The sequence below is a fragment of the Microcaecilia unicolor genome, chromosome 3 (assembly GCF_901765095.1).
Source record: "Microcaecilia unicolor chromosome 3, aMicUni1.1, whole genome shotgun sequence".
NCBI lineage: Eukaryota > Metazoa > Chordata > Amphibia > Gymnophiona > Siphonopidae > Microcaecilia > Microcaecilia unicolor.
In genome coordinates, this window is record NC_044033.1 from 153,661,753 (window position 1) to 153,677,733 (window position 15,981).

The following is a 15,981-nucleotide window of genomic DNA, read 5'->3' on the forward strand; positions in this document are numbered from 1 at the left end:
CTCTCTTTCCTTCCCCTTATGCATCTGGCTCTTTCTCCCATTGTGGGTTCAGCATTTGACTCCCTCTTCCTTTATCCCCTTGGCCAGCATCTCTCTCCCTTCTCTCTAACCCCTCCCTTAGGTCTAGCACCTTTCTCTCTTTGCTCCAACCCTCCTTGCAGGTCCACATCTCTCTCCTTTCCCTTTAGCTATCCCCTGCATATCCAGCACCTCTCTTCCAGCCCCCCCTACATGCCCAGCACCTCTCTCCCTTTCATCCAGCCCCCCTACATGTCCAGCACCTCTCCCCTTCATTTCAACTCTCAGCATATCCAGCACATCTCCCCTTTCCCTCCAACCCCCCCTGCAATTCCACCACCTCTCTCCTTCCCTCCAATCTTCCCCCTGCAAATCCAGCACCTCTCCCCTTCCCTCCAACCTTCCCCCTGCAAGTCCAGTACCTCTCTCCTTTCCGTTCTCTCCAACTCCCTGCCCCTCACAAGTCTAGCACCTCTCCCTTCCCTTCAGCCCCCTCCCCTTGCAGGGCTAGTTCCCCGTTGTCTTACCCCCCACCCCAACACACATCCAGAAATCTCCCTTCCCTTGCAGTGCCAGCAGAGACCACTGTCTTCCTCTCTCTTTCCCCCCCCCCCCAGTGCTTGTATTCAACACTATCGGTGCTGCATCCTCCTGCACCTCATAGTCTCCCACCCCCACTGCAGCACTTGCAATTTGCACATACTTCAGCGATCCCTCTTCCATTCTCCAGTCCATCAAATCTCCCCATTCTTAATCCAGTGTCTTTCCTTCCCTGCCCCCGCCACAATCCGACGTCTCTCCCTCATTTTCAAATTCCCCGCTGCGCTCCCGCGTCCTCCTACCTTCAAATTCGACGCTTTCGATCGTCCCGCCTCCTCCGACCTTCTCTGGGACCTTCCCTTTGCCGCGTGCGTTCCGTTCTGCGTAAACAGGAAGTTGAATCAGCACGGCAGAGGGAAGGCCCCGGAGCAGGACATCACGCCGCGTCTGTAGCTGTCAGGCAGCGCCGTCGCCGAGCAAATTACGCTGCTGCAGGGGTGGGAGGCGGCGCTACGGTGGGGGTGGGAGAAGGTGAGCCGGCGAGGAGACACGGCGAGGGACTCTGGATGGGCCTGAGAAAAAAACTGGGTGGGCCTGGGCCCACCCAGGCCCACCCGTAGCTACGCCCCTGGGTCGACATAAACGTTTATGTTGTGGCACCTACATCTCTCTATGTTACCATTACAATACATTTTTTTTACTGCTGTTGATCTGTTGATATTTTAGACATTTATGAATCTAAGATGGATTTTTCTGCTGCACATAACTGACACATAAACATCTATTTCTCCAGGAATATTAGAACAGGCTCTATGTTGGCAGATTCTGTTCCAAAATTCTTACGGAACTTGAGACGTTCTGACCTGGGTGTGTCAATTCTGATTTGTACGTCCATTCTAAAATGCTGCTCAGTGTGTGTAAACAGTTAAAGTTATCTAGCCAAATGTCTACAGTAACTGTTGAGGGTGTTCCCAGCAGTCTGGGAAAGGTAGCCATGCAGGTAACACATAGAAATGATTACTACTACTTATTAATGGCACAGCCAATAATGTGGAATACAATTTACTACACATGTGAAGGAACAGCTAACTTTATAATATGCTGTGTTAAGCAGCTACTGTATGGTAACTACTATTCCCCACTGATACCATTCCCACTAATAGGAATTTTTGTGAGTCATGTTAATTGTTAACATTAACAGCTGCATTAAACTCCCTTTTATCTTTTATTTTTTGTAATTTTGCATAACTGTAGCATTCCAATTTCTTTTTGTTTTGTTTTTCAGTCCGTTTTTAGGAACTATGACCACGACCAGGATGGTTATATCTCTCAAGAAGACTTTGAAAGCATAGCTGCTAATTTTCCCTTCCTGGATTCCTTCTGTGTTTTGGATAAGGACCAGTAAGTCAACTACAACAACAACTATAAAAGAAATCTACTTGTTGAAATGTTTTCTTGTTCTCTGGTCACAGAAAGGGTGACTCATCTAGGTTATTAAATTATGGATAAAGCATTTACAGTAGTGGCATCTCATAAATGGATAAAGTAGCGTGGCTGCCACTTTAAAGGTAATAAATAGAAATAAAATAAAACAAAAGAAAGTTAAATAAAGTAATATCTTTTTTATTGGACTAACAATACATTTTGTGACAAGCTTTCAAAGATACCTGTGCCTTTGAAAACTTGTCAAACCATGTATTAACTTAGTATTACATTAGTCCAATAAAAAAGGTATCACCTTATTTTTCTTTCTTGTGTTTTATTTTATTTCTATTTATTACCTCATAAATGGAATAATCTCCCCTCTCCCTCCCTTCCCCACAAAAAAGGTTTAGCATCTGAAAGATTCTTTGATTTCAAAAAGGCAGTGAAAAATTGGCTCTTCCAGAATGCTTTCACAGGGTTTGTGGTTTGATGTTACCTTGTTTATAATTTGATAGTTTAGCATATTTTAAACTATGAAGTTAATTAATTGATGCTTTTAATTATCTGCATGTTATAGTTTTATTGTACTGATCATTAGGTTGTACCTCTTACTCACCAATTCTTGGCTGATAGGGAAATTAATAAATTAAAGTTATTATAATTATTATTCTATTTTGTTCAAGAGTATAGATATCAATTCTGGGATAGTGGCTAACTGCGAAGAGGTTGTATGTAGTTATCCCTGATAAAGATTGTACTCCACTCTGCTGTCTTTTGTTCTAACAGCTGTACATTAAATTAATAAATTAGAAGGCACCCAGAACTGGGGGGGTTTCAGTTTCAGCTGAAACTGAATCCGGCTGAAACTGAATCCGCAGCTAAAATTCGCCACACAGTTTTGGCTGAAGCTAAAACCAAAAACAGTACCAGCACCCCACCATGAACAAAAAGCAGGCCCCACTCCACCTCTCCTGACCAAAACCTAGAATGCCCTGTCAGAGGAGGTGAAAGAGAGAAAAATGGTAACAGAGTCAAAAAGGATAAGGGATAAACAGAGAGGATCCGGGGCCATTCTCTTGAGGCTAGAGTAGCAGACTTGGTGGAGCTGAGGGAGACAGAGAGGTACATAGAGGAGACCTACAGGGATGTTGTAGAGAAGTCCCACCTCCAGTCTGGTAGCCCCTGTGCTACCTTGGAAGAGGGAAGTCTCCTAGAAGGAGATCATCACTCTGGTGAAGTAGGAAGTACTCCTGTAGCCAGGACCTGCCCACCAGGGGATGTACTATCCTCTCGCACGGAGGATATGTCTCCAAACTGTGCCCAGGAGGGAAGGGTTAGGACAGCTGTTGTAGTTGGTGATTCAATCATTAGGCATATAGATAGCTGGGTGGCTGGTGGACGTGAGGATTGTCTGGTGACTTGCTTGCCTGGTACAAAGGTGGCAGACCTCACATGTCACCTAGATAGGATTTTAGATAGTGCTGGGGAAGAGCTGGCTGTCTTGGTACATGTGGGTACCAATGACATAGGAAAATGTGGGATGGAGGTTCTGGAAGCCAAATTTAGGCTCTTAGGTAGAAAGCTGAAGTCCAGATCCTCCAGGGTCGCATTTGCAGAAATGCTGTCCATTCCATGCGCAGGACCCAAAAGGCAGGCAGAGTTCTGAAGTCTCAATGCGTGGTTGAGATGATGGTGCAGGGATGAGGGATTTAGATTTGTTAGGAAATGGGCAACATTCTGGGAAAGGGGGAGACTGTTCTGAAAGGATGGGCTCCACCTTAACTGGGATTGAACCAGGCTGCTGGCGCTAACTTTTATAAAGGAGATAGAGCAGTTTTTATACTAGAATTGGGGAGAAAGCCGACAGTTGCCCAGGAGTGCATGGTTCGGTGTGGAGTATCCTTGGAGGATACTATTGAAACAGGACATTTAGGGAATCCCAGTAGAGAGGTTTCAACAATGCTTAAAGTAAGCCAGGTGTGCTTAATGAGAGAGCAGGATAAAGGATGCGCATTATCCCCTTCAACTTATAAGTAGCTTGTAGATCAAAGGAAAAAAACACAATTTGAAGTGCCTGTATACAAATGCTAGAAGCCTAAAAAAAGATGGGAGAGTTAGAATACATAACACTAAATTATGAGGTAGATATAATAGGCATCTCAGAGACTTGGTGGAAACAGGACAATCAATGGGACACTGTGTCAACAGGGTACAAATTGTATCACAATGATAGAGAGGATCAAATTGGAGGGGTGTTGTGCTATATGTTAAAGAAGGAATTGAGTCAAATAAAATAAAAATTCCACATGAGACAGCAGCGTGGAATCATTAAGGATAGAAATTCCATGTGTGAGGGGAAGGAGTATTCTTGTAGGGCTGTACTACCGTCCACCGGTACAGAATGAACAGACGGATGAAGAAATGTTTACAGAGATTAGGAAAACTGGCAAATTGAGCAATGTTATAATAATGGGTGATTTCAATTACCCCGATATTGACTGGATAAATGTTACATCAGGGAGTTTCAAGGAGAGAAAATTTCTAGATGTAATAAACGACTGCTTCTTGGAGCAGCTGGTCCAGCAACTGACGAGACAGGAAGCCATTTTGGATCTGGTCCTTGGTGGTGTGCAGGGCATAGTGTGAGAGGTGGCAGTGTTGGATCCCCTGGGAAACAGTGATCATAACATGATCAAGTTTGAGCTACTATCTGTGATGAACCTGCAAAAGAAATCAACTGTAGCTGCATTTAATTTTCGAAAGGGTGACTATAATAAAATGAGGAAAATGGTTAAAAAGAAACTAAAAGGATCAACTGCAAAGGTTAGGATGCTAAATCAGGCGTGGACATTATTCAAATATACCATCTTCAAAGCCCAGCCCAGATGCATTCCACGTATTTGCAAAGGTGGAAAGAAGAGAACATGTCAGCCTGCATAGTTGAAAGGTGAAGTAAAAGAGGCCATTACAGCCAAAAGATTGTCCTTCAAAGAATGGAAAAAGGACCCAAACGAACAAAATAAGAAGCAACATAATCACTGGCACATCAGATGCAAAGCATTAATAAAGAAGGCTAAAAAAGAATATGAAAATGAACTTGCCGTAGAGGCTAAAACTCACAGTAACAACTTTTTCAGGTACATCAGAAGCAGAAAGCCTGCGAGGGAATCCTTGGGATCATTAGATCATGAAGGAACAAAAGGGGCGCTCAGGGAGGACAAGGCCATAGTGGAGAAACCGAATAAATTCTTTCCTTCTGTCTTTACAGAAGAAGATAAAAGAGATCTACCTGTACTGTAAATGGTTTTCAAGGGTGATGATGCGGAGGAATTGAAAGAAATATCGGTGAACCTGGAAGATGTATTGAGCCAAACTACTACTACTACTACTACTTAACATTTCTAGAGCGCTACTAGGGTTACGCAGCGCTGTACAAAATAAACCAAGAAGGACGGTCCCTGCTCAAAGGAGCTTACAATCTAAAGAACGAAATGTCAAGTTGGGGCAGTCTAGCTTTCCTGGGTAGAGGTGTAGAGGTTAGTTGCCGAAAGCGACATTGAAGAGGTGGGCTTTAAGCAGAGATTTGAAGATGGGCAGGGAGGGGGCCTGGCGTATGGGCTCGGGGAGTTTGTTCCACGCGTGGGGTGAGGCGAGGCAGAAAGGGCGGAGCCTGGAGTTGGCGGTGGTGGAGAAGGGTACTGAAAGGAGGGATTTGTCTTGAGAGCGGAGGTTACGGGTAGGAACGTAAGGGGAGATGAGGGTTGAGAGGTAGGGAGGGGCTGCAGATCGAGTACATTTGTAGGTTAGTAGCAGAAGCTTGAATTGAATGCAGTACCTGATCGGAAGCCAATGAAGTGACTTGAGGAGAGGGGTGATATGAGTGTATCGGTTCTGGCGGAATATAAGACGTGCAGCAGAGTTCTGAACTGACAAATTAAAGAGTACTAAATCACCTGGATCAGATGGCATACATCCAAGGGTACTGAAATAACTCAAGCATGAAATTGCTGATCTGCTGTTAGTAATATGTAACCTGTCGTTAAAATTGTCCGTAGAACCTGAAAATCGGCCACTGTGATGCCGATTTTTTAAAGGGAAATGGGACTTGATATACTGCCTTTCTGAGGTTTTTGCAACTACATTCAAAGCGGTTTACATATATTCAGGTGCTTATTTTGTACCAGGGGTAATGGAGGGTTAAGTGACTTGCCCAGAGTCACAAGGAGCTGCAGTGGGAATTGAACTCAGTTCCCCAGGATCAAAGTCCACAGCACTAACCACTAGGCTACTTCTCCATTCCTTCTAGGGGTAATCCAGGAAATTATAGACTGGTAAGCCTGACCTCGGTGCCAGGCAAAATAGTGGAAACCATTATAAAGAATAAAATTATAGAACACGTAGACAAACATGGTTTAATGGGACAGAGTCAGCATTGGTTCAGCCGAGGGAAGTCTTGCCTCACCAGTTTGCTTCATGTGGATAAAGGTGAACCAGTTGATGTATCTAGATTTTCAGAAAGCTTTGGATAAAGTTCATGAGAGACTCCTGAGAAAATTAAAGAGTCATGGGATAGGAGGCAAGATTCTGGTGTGGATTAGGATTGGTTATTGGACAGAAAACGGGTAGGGTTAAATGGTCATTTTTCTCAATGGAAGTGGGTGGAGAGCCGCAGGGATCTGTACTGGGACCTGTACTATTTAACATATTTATAAATGATATAGAAATCGGAACGATAAGTGAGGTGATCAAATTTACAGATGATAGAAAACTATTCAAGGTTGTTAAAACATGTGTGGACTGTGAAATATTGCAAGAAGACCTTAGGAAATTGGAAGACTGGGCATCCAAATGGCAGATGAAATTTAAAATGGACAAATGCAAGGTGATGCATATTGGAAAGAATAATCCGGATCACGGTTACCTGATGCTAGGGTCCACCTTGGGGGTCAGCACTGAAAAAAATATCTGGGTGTCATTGTAGATAATACGCTGAAATCGTCTGCTCAGTGTGCGGCAGTGGCCAAAAAAGCAAACAGGATGCTAGGAATTATTAGGAAAGGGATGGTGAATAAGACCGAAAATACTATAATGCCTTTGTATCGCTCCATAGTGTGTCCTCACCTTGAGAATTGTGTTCAGTTCTGATCGCCGTATCTCAAAAAAGATATAGCGGAATTAGAAAAGGTTCAAAGAAAAGCAGCCAGAATGATAAAGGGGATGGAACTTCTCTCATATGAGGAAAGGCTAAAGAGGTTAGAGTGCTTCAGCTTGGAAAGGAGATGGCTGAGGGGAGATATGATCAAGGTCTACAAAATCCTGAGTGGTGTAGAACAAGTAGAAGTAAATTGATTTTTTTACTCATTCCAAAAGTACAAAGACTAGGGGCACTCAAGGAAGTTATATGGAAATATTTTAAAAACAAATAAGAGGAAACATTTTTTCACTCAACTAATAGTTAAGCTCTGGAACTGTTTGCCGGAGGATGTGGTAACAGCGGTTAGCGTATCTTGGTTTTAAAAAGGTTTGGACAAATTCCTGGAGGAAAAATCCATAGTCTGCTATTGAGACAGACATGGGAAGCAACTGCTTGCCCTGGAATTTGTAGTATGGAGTGTTGCCACGATTTAGGTTTCTGCCACATACTTGTGACCTGGCTTGTCTACTGTTTGAAAAACAGGATACTGGGCTAGATGGAACATTGGTCTGACCCAGTATGGCTACTCTTACGTTCTCTCTCTCTCCCCTTTTCCATTCAGCATTTCACCTTTCTCTCCCCATTCTTCCAGTGTCTCCCCTCTTTCTCTTCCTACTCTTCCATCCAGCGTCTTCCCTTTCTCTCCCCATCCTTCCAATGCCTCCCCCTCCTTCTCTCTGCATTCTTCCATCCAGCATCTTTTCCCTTTCTCTTCCTAACCTTCCATCTTTGCCCTCTTCCTCTTTCTACCCTTCCATCCAGCATCTTTCCTCTTTCTCTCCCTATCCATCCATCCATCCATCCATCCATCCATCCATCCATCCATCCATCCATCCATCCATCCATGTCTTCTCTCTTTCTTTCCCCATCCTTCCAGAGTCTTCCTTCTGCATCCTCCCATCCAGCATCTCCCCTCTTTCAGTCCCCATCCTTTCAGCATCTTCCCTCTATCTCTGTGTCCTTCCATCCAGCACCTTTCACTCTCCATCCTTCCAGCCATGGTCTTCCCCTTTCTCCACATTCTTCTACCCAGCATCTTCTCTCTCTTCAGCCCCTTTCCATCCAATGTGTTCCCCACTTTCTGTCCCCATCTTTCCATTCATCATCTCTCTCTTTACCCCTCTTCTATCCAGCTTCCCCACTCTTCTATCATTTTTCTTTCTGTCTCTCCATTCAGGATCTCCTGCCTCTCCACACACCGCCATAGGCGCCGACTCCGTGGGTGCTGTGGGTGCTTGAGCACCCCCAATATTTTTAGCACCGGAAGTTCCCTTCGTTCCAGCCCAGCCAGAATTTTAAAAGTCCCTCCAAGTTCCAGGGCTGTCGGGCCATCCCTCCCTCCCTCCCTCCCTCCGATTCCAGGGCCGCCCGGCTGTCCCTCCCTCCATCCCTCCGCCTGTCCGAATTTTAAAAGCCCTCTTTTTACCTCGTCAGTGAAAAGCGTGCACTGCAGGTTCGTTGCTTCAGCCTTCCTTTCTATCTGTCGGCTGTGGTCCCGCCCTCAACAGGAAATGAGGGCGGGACCAGAGCCGAGAGACAGAAAGGAAGGCTGAAGCAACGAACCTGCAGCAGTGCACACTTTTCACTGATGAGGTAAAAAGAGGGCTTTTAAAATTCTCTATGAGCTGACTGCCTTTCATATGTATCTTTTAAGGGTTGGGGGGTAGGGGGGAAAGAGGGGAGAGAAGAGGAACAGGGGAGGGATAGAAGATAAGTGGGGAAAGGGGGGGAAATGTTTCTAAAGTTTGGCTAAAGTTTATTGCTAGATATGCATGATCTCGGTTAGGAATGTTGTTAAGGACTTTTGAGACATGTGACTCTGTACTTTATTTCGTAATAAAAATGATTTAAACATAAAATTCGGACAGAGGGAGGGGGGCCTTGGAACTCGAACGGAGGGGGGGCCTTGGAACTCAGAGGGAGGGGAGGGCCTTGGAACTCGGAGGGGGGCCTTGGAACTTGGAGGGAGAGCGGGGGGCCTTGGAACTCGGAGGGAGGGAGGGTCTGGAACTGGGGGGGGGAGAGGGAGGGCCTGGAACTGAGAGGGAGGGGGGGCCTTGGAACTCGGACGGAGGGGGGCCTTGGAACTCGGATTGAGGGAGGGAGAGAAAGAAGAGAAGGGAGGGGGGCCTGGAACTCGAAGGGAGGGAGGGAAAGGAGAGAGGGGAGGAGGGAGCCTGGAACTGGGAGGGAGGAGGGAGCCTGGAACTAGGAGGGAGGGCGGGAATGGAACTCTGAGGGAAGGAGGGCCTGGAACATGGAGGGAGGGGGGAGAGAGATAGGAGAGGGGGGTCGGAGAGGAGAGGGGGGAAGGGGAGAGGCGGGGCAGGGGAGAGGAGGGGGCAAGGGGTGGGGAATGCACCACCTGTAAAAAAAAAAAATTTCAGCACCCCCAATCATTTTGAAAAGTTGGCTCCTATGCACACCGCCCCCCCCTCCACCCGGTATCTTCTGTTTCCTGGCCACTGCTGCTTCTCCCGATGAGCAGCAGCGGTGGCAAAACAACAGAAAAAAAGTGTGGAGTCACAGCATTCAGGCATGCGCTGTCGGCTCTGCTGGTCCTCAACCCCAGAACGGGAAGTTAATGTCAGCAGGGGCAGAGGACCAGTAGAACCGACAGTGCATGCCTGAAGGCTGTTGCTCTGTGCTTGCTTTTTGTTGTTTTGCCACTACTGCTGCTCATTAGAAGAAGCAGCAGTGTTGGTGCGGTGGTACCATTGGGTCTCCACAGGAGAATTTCCTGCTTTGGCAGGCGTGCAGGAGAATGCGGGAGACTTGGCAGGTCTGCTTTTTTTTCTTTTCTTTCTTTCTTTCTTTATTTGTTACATTTGTATCTCACATTTTCCCACCTATTTGCAGGCTCATTTTGGCTTACATAGTGCCGGAGAAGTGTTACAGGCTCCGGGATAAACAAATACAAGGCGATGTAGTGTTAGGATAGGTTCATGTGGTAGGACCACATAAAAGGCTCGTTCAGCGGAAGAGTTGTGTAATGTCCATTACGATCTTTAGTGATGTTGTGTCACAGGGATCAGTCATTTATGTTGGATCGGTAGGGTATGCCTTTTTAAACAGGTGAGTTTTTAGTGTTTTTCTGTAGGTGGTCGTACGTAGTTTTCAAGGTTAGAACAGCAGAAAAGCTAAATATCATCACTATCCAGATAGCTGATAGCTAACCACAGAGTTTAAATATCACCAATATATACTGAAGTCTTCAAGTCTCATTTCTTATGGCTTTTGGTGTTTTGAGGAACTCTACTATTTTTTGTTAAACCTCCAGTTAGACTTGAAAAATTATTGTTTCAGTACATTTTCCCATGACACTTTCTTGATTACTTCTTAACACTATTTTGGTTGCTTTTCTGTGGGCTGTCCATTCTATCTCTACCCTTCCTGCACTGTGTGCTCCAGCACTGAACACAGTACTCTAGGTGAGGCCACACCAGTGACATGTACAAGGGCAGGGTGTGAAGCCCGCACCAAAAGGATGGCATTGGAAGACTTAAATATATAAGGAAAAGAGAGACAGAGTTGAGACAGTACCTGAATTGTATGAATAATGCACAGCAAGGAAAGCTTTTTAGAAAGGAAGCTTGAGGTGGGGTAATAGGGAGGGGATAGTTGATGATTTGGATAGTGGCAGAGGGAAGAGACACAATATGAACCTGGAGAGTGTGGGGGTCAGGAGATGAACTTGGGGGTTGAGGGATAGAGGAAAGAGAGAGAAGGGAAAGGGGAATGGGACTTGATATACCACCTTTCTGAGGTTTTTGCAACTACATTCAAAGTGGTTTACATATATTCAGGTGCTTATTTTGTACCAGGGGCAATGGAGGGTTAAGTGACTTGCCCAGAGTCACAAGGAGCTGTAGTGGGAATTGAACTCAGTTCCCTAGGACCAATGTCCACTGCACTAACCACTAGGCTACTTGGGAGGAGGGAGTAAGGAGAGAGGTAAGAAAACAGAGGCAGAGGGAGTAGTCAGGCGATGAATCCTAGGATAACAGAAGAGGGAAAGGGTGGGAGAAAAAGATAGAGGAAGGGGGCAGAAGAGGAACCAGGAGGTGCAGAAATTGGGGAAGGAGGGGAACTTGAGTTGCAACTTTGCTGCATAGTGCCACTTATAGCTTATAATATGGAGTGCATTATGGTAAAATAATTAAGAAAGTTACACTTGAGAAAATTTACTGAAATAATATTCTTTCAAGCCTAACTGGAGGTTTAACAAAAAATAATAGAGTCCTTCAAAACACAATTAATGTTCAATAAATTGTGAAAAATAATGCCAGTGAGACAGCTATGTCACAGTTGTCACCTTGACTTTTCTGCTGAGAGATTATGATATGCATGACATGATGATGTCACAGTGAGCCACTGTCACTGGCCTTGATTGTCTTTATCAGGAATGGTTGCTAAGAGATGATGCATTTTTCCAGGGCTAATTGTCAGTATTACAATGATCCTGTGCATGGTGGAGGAGATTGTGAAAAGAATAACCAGAGTTGAGTAGGAAGCTAAGAAATGGAGAGATTGGAGATGGAGATGATGAATATGTGGGAGTCAGAGATGGAAGGATGAATAATAGAGCAGGGGAAGATGGAAGGATGAGAAAGAGAAATGATTGGTATGATGGATGGATGGAGGGTTAAGTGTCTTAATGCAAATCTTGTGGCATATACCTAGCAAACATTAAAAACCCATTGAAGAAGGGCATCCTGTAGCTGAGACCATAGTACTAAATGTTGTGGAAAGGAGAAGCTGAACTCAGAATCCTGTCCATTAGGATTGGTTGGTCTTGGTGTACCACAGAAGTGGTGTGATCAGGCTTAGAGAGGGAAGACAGATTGTTGCTGCTGGCCAATGGGTGTCACAGAGGGTGTTATAGAGAAAGCACCCTTTAATGCCTTTGGTTGGCGGTGACCATTTTAATTGTTCCTTTTTGGCAGCTTTGAGGGAAGGAGCTAGGGGCAGATGCTAGAAGATAAGGGTAAGAATCAGGAGAGATTATGCTAGGGGAATTGGGGCCTCTCCCCAACCCCACTGCTACCGCTCACTTGCAAAAATTATGTACCCAACAGTAGGGCATACCCACAGATGCCCAGGAAAAAATTAGAAGTAACATTATTCATGGCTCATATCCCTTGTAATTCCTCCGATTTGCTTTAGGATTATTAAAAATTCTAAATTCCAAGGATCAAAGGCTTTTGCATTGCATGTTTTAGTGTAATCTGTCGAGGATCTGTTGGATTAAAGGAATATAAATATTTTAAAATAAATGAATAATTTGTGGTCCTCTCATTGTTCTAGAACATTCTTTTGAACTTCTGATACTCTGACAGTAATAGATTCTGTCTTCTATCTTTCCATTCCCTGTGCTTGCTGTTTTATTTTGCACAGGGATGGCCTTATCAGCAAAGAAGAAATGATGGCCTACTTCCTAAGGGCTAACTCCCAACTGCACTGTAAAATGGGACCAGGATTTGTTCATAACTTTCAGGAGATGACCTACTTGAAACCAACTTTTTGTGAGCATTGTGCGGGATTTGTAAGTCTATATATTTACTATTACCTGATTGTAGATTTATGTCACTTACTGTACTTTGCCTTTTCCTGCCCCAAATATTTACATGAGTACATAAGTATTGCCATTCTGGGAAAGACCAAAGGTCCATCAAGCCCAGCATCCTGTTTCCAACAGTGGCCAAACCAGGACACAAATACCTGGTAAGATCTCAAAAAAGTACAAAACATTCTATACTGCTTATCCCAGAAATAGTGGATTTTCCCCAAGTCAATTTAATAATGGTCTATGGACTTTTCCTTTAGGAAGCTGTCCAAACCATTTTTAAACTCTGCTAAGCTAACCACCTTTACCACATTCTCTGGCAACAAAATCCAGAGTTTAATTACACGTTGAGTAAAGAAACATTTTCTCTGATTTATTTTAAATTTACTACATTGTAGCTTCATCGCATTCCCCCTAGTCCTAGTATTTTTGGAAAGCGTAAACAGGCTCTTCACATCTACCCGTTCCACTCCACTCATTATTTTATAGACCTCTATCATATCTCCCTTCAGCCACCTTTTCTCCAAGCTGAAGAGCTGTAGCCACTTTAGCCTTTCCTCATAGGGAAGTCGTCCCATCCCCTTTATCATTTTCGTCGCCCTTCTCTGTACCTTTTCTAATTCCACTATATCTTTTTTGAGATACGGTGACCAGAATTGAACACAATATTCAAGGTGCGGTCGCACTATGGTGCGATACAAAGGCATTATAACATCTTCATTTTTGTTTTCCATTCCTTGCTTAATAATACCTAACATTCTATTTGCTTTCTTAGCCACAGCAGCACACTGAGCAGAAGGTTTCAACATATCATCAATGACGACACCTAGATCCCTTTCTTGGTCTATGACTCCTATGGAACCTTGCATGACATAGCTATAATTCAGATTCCTCTTTCCCACATGCATCACTTTGCACTTGCTCACATTAAACGTCATCTGCCATTTAGACACCCAGTCTGCCAGTCTCCTAAGGTCCTCTAGTAATTTTTCACAATCCTCCTGCGATTTAACAACTTTGAATAACTTTGTGTCATCAGCAAATTTATTTTAGCTCACTAGTTACTCCCATCTCTAGGTCATTTATAAATATGTTAAAAAGCAGCGGTCCCAGCACAGAGCCCTGGGGAACCCCACTAACTACCCTTCTCCATTGAGAATACTGACCATTTAACCCTACTCTCTGTTTTCTATCTTTTAACCAGTTTTTAATCCACAATAGGACACTACCTCCTATCCCATGACTCTCCAATTTCCTCTGGAGTCTTTCATGAGGTTCTTTGTCAAATCCTTCTGAAAATCCAGATACACAATATCAACCGGCTCACTTTTATCCATATGTTTGTTCACGCCTTCCAAGAAATGTAGTAGATTGGTGAGGCAAGATTTCCCTTCACTAAATCCATGTTGACTGTCTCATTAATCCATGCTTTTGAATATGCTCTGTAATTTTGTTCTTTATAATAGTCTCTACCATTTTGCCTGGCACCGATGTCAGACTCACTGGTCTATAATTTCCCGGATCTCCTCTGGAACCTTTTTTAAAAATTGGCGTTACATTGGCCACCCTCCAATCTTCCGGTACCATGCTCGATTTTAATAAATTACATATTACTAACAATAACTCTGCAAGTTCATTTTTCAGTTCTATCAGTACTCTGGGATGAACACCATCCGGTCCAGGAGATTTGCTACTCTTCAGTTTGTAGAACTGCCCCATTACATCCTCCAGGTTTACAGAGAATTCATTAACCAGCTTATAATCGAACGAGAAAAACGCCCAAGTTCCGACCTAAATCGGGAGATGGACGTTTATCTCACAAAAACGAATAAAGCGGTATAATCGAAAGCCGATTTTTGGGCGTTTTCAACTGCACTCCGTCGCGGATGCGGACAAAGTTTATGGGGGCGTGTCAGAGGTGTGGCGAAGGCGGAACTGGGGCGTGGTTATCTGCCGAACAAAGATGGGCGCATTTCACCGATAATGGGAAAAAAGTATGCGTTTTTACCTAGAATTTAGGACACTTTTCCTGGACCCTGTTTTTTCACGAATAAGGCCCCAAAAAGTGCCCTAAATGACCAGATGACCACTGGAGGGAATCGGGGATGACCTCCCCTGACTCCCCCAGTGGTCACTAACCCCCTCCCACCACAAACAAATGATGTTTCACACATTTTCATTTTCACCATCAAATGTCATACCCAGCTCCCTGGCAGCAGTATGCAGGTCACTGGAGGAGTTGTTAGGGGGTGCAGTGGACTTCAGGCAGGTGGACCCAGGCCCATCCCCCCCCTACCTGTTACAATTGTGCTGCTTAATGCTTATTAGTCGTCCAACCCCCCCAAACCCACTGTACCCACATGTAGGTGCCCCCCTTCACCCCTTAGGGCTATAGTAATGGTGTAGACTTGTGGGCAGTGGGTTTTGAGGGGTATTTGGGGGGCTCAACACACAAGGGAAGGGTGCTATGCACCTGGGAGCTCTTTTACCTGTTTTTTTGTTTTTGTAAAAGTGCCCCCTAGGGTGCCCGATTGGTGTCCTGGCATGTGAGGGGGACCAGTGCACTATGAATCCTGGCCCCTCCCACGAACAAATGCCTTGGATGTATTCGTTTTTGAGCTGGGCGCTTTCATTTTCCATTATCGCTGAAAAACAAAAACGCCCAGCTCACACATCGTTGAATAAAACATGGGCGTCTATTTTTTCCCAAAATACGGTTCGGTCCGCCCCTTCACGGACCCGTTTTTGGAGATTAACGCCCATGGAGATAGGCGTTTTCGTTCAATTATGCCCCTCCATGTCTCTCCGACTCGTCAGCTTCGAATACCATTTCTGGCACCGGGATCCCACCCAAATCTTCCTCGGTGAAGACTGAAGCAAAGAATTCATTTAATCTCTCCGCTATGGCTTTGTCTTCCCTGATCGCCCCTTTTACTCCTCGGTCATCTAGCGGTCTAACTGATTCTTTTGCCGGCTTCCTGCTTTTAATATACCTAAAAAAGTTTTTACTAAGTGTTTTGGCCTCCAACGCAATCTTTTTTTTGAAGTCCCTCTTAGCCTTCCTTATCAGCGCTTTGCGTTCGACTTGACATTCCTTATGTTGTTTCTTATTATTTTCAGTCGGTTCCTTCTTCCATTTTCTGAAGGATTTTCTTTTAGGTCTAATAGCTTCCTTCACTTCACTTTTTAACCATGCCGGCTGTCGTTTGGTCTTCCGTCCTCCTTTTTTAATATGCAG

At 44.6% G+C, this 15,981-nt stretch overlaps 1 protein-coding gene across 6 annotated transcripts in view; it reads left to right on the forward strand.

Moving 5' to 3' along the window:
* RASGRP3 (RAS guanyl releasing protein 3) overlaps positions 1-15,981 on the forward strand; it is a 290,955-nt gene that overhangs the window by 241,427 nt on the left and 33,547 nt on the right. For all 6 annotated transcript variants that reach the window (XM_030196501.1, XM_030196499.1, XM_030196504.1 and 3 more), the window contains 2 exons: positions 1,844-1,959; positions 12,575-12,722. In XM_030196501.1, the coding sequence (XP_030052361.1) occupies positions 1,844-1,959; positions 12,575-12,722 (264 nt within the window). The remainder of the gene's footprint in view (positions 1-1,843; positions 1,960-12,574; positions 12,723-15,981) is intronic.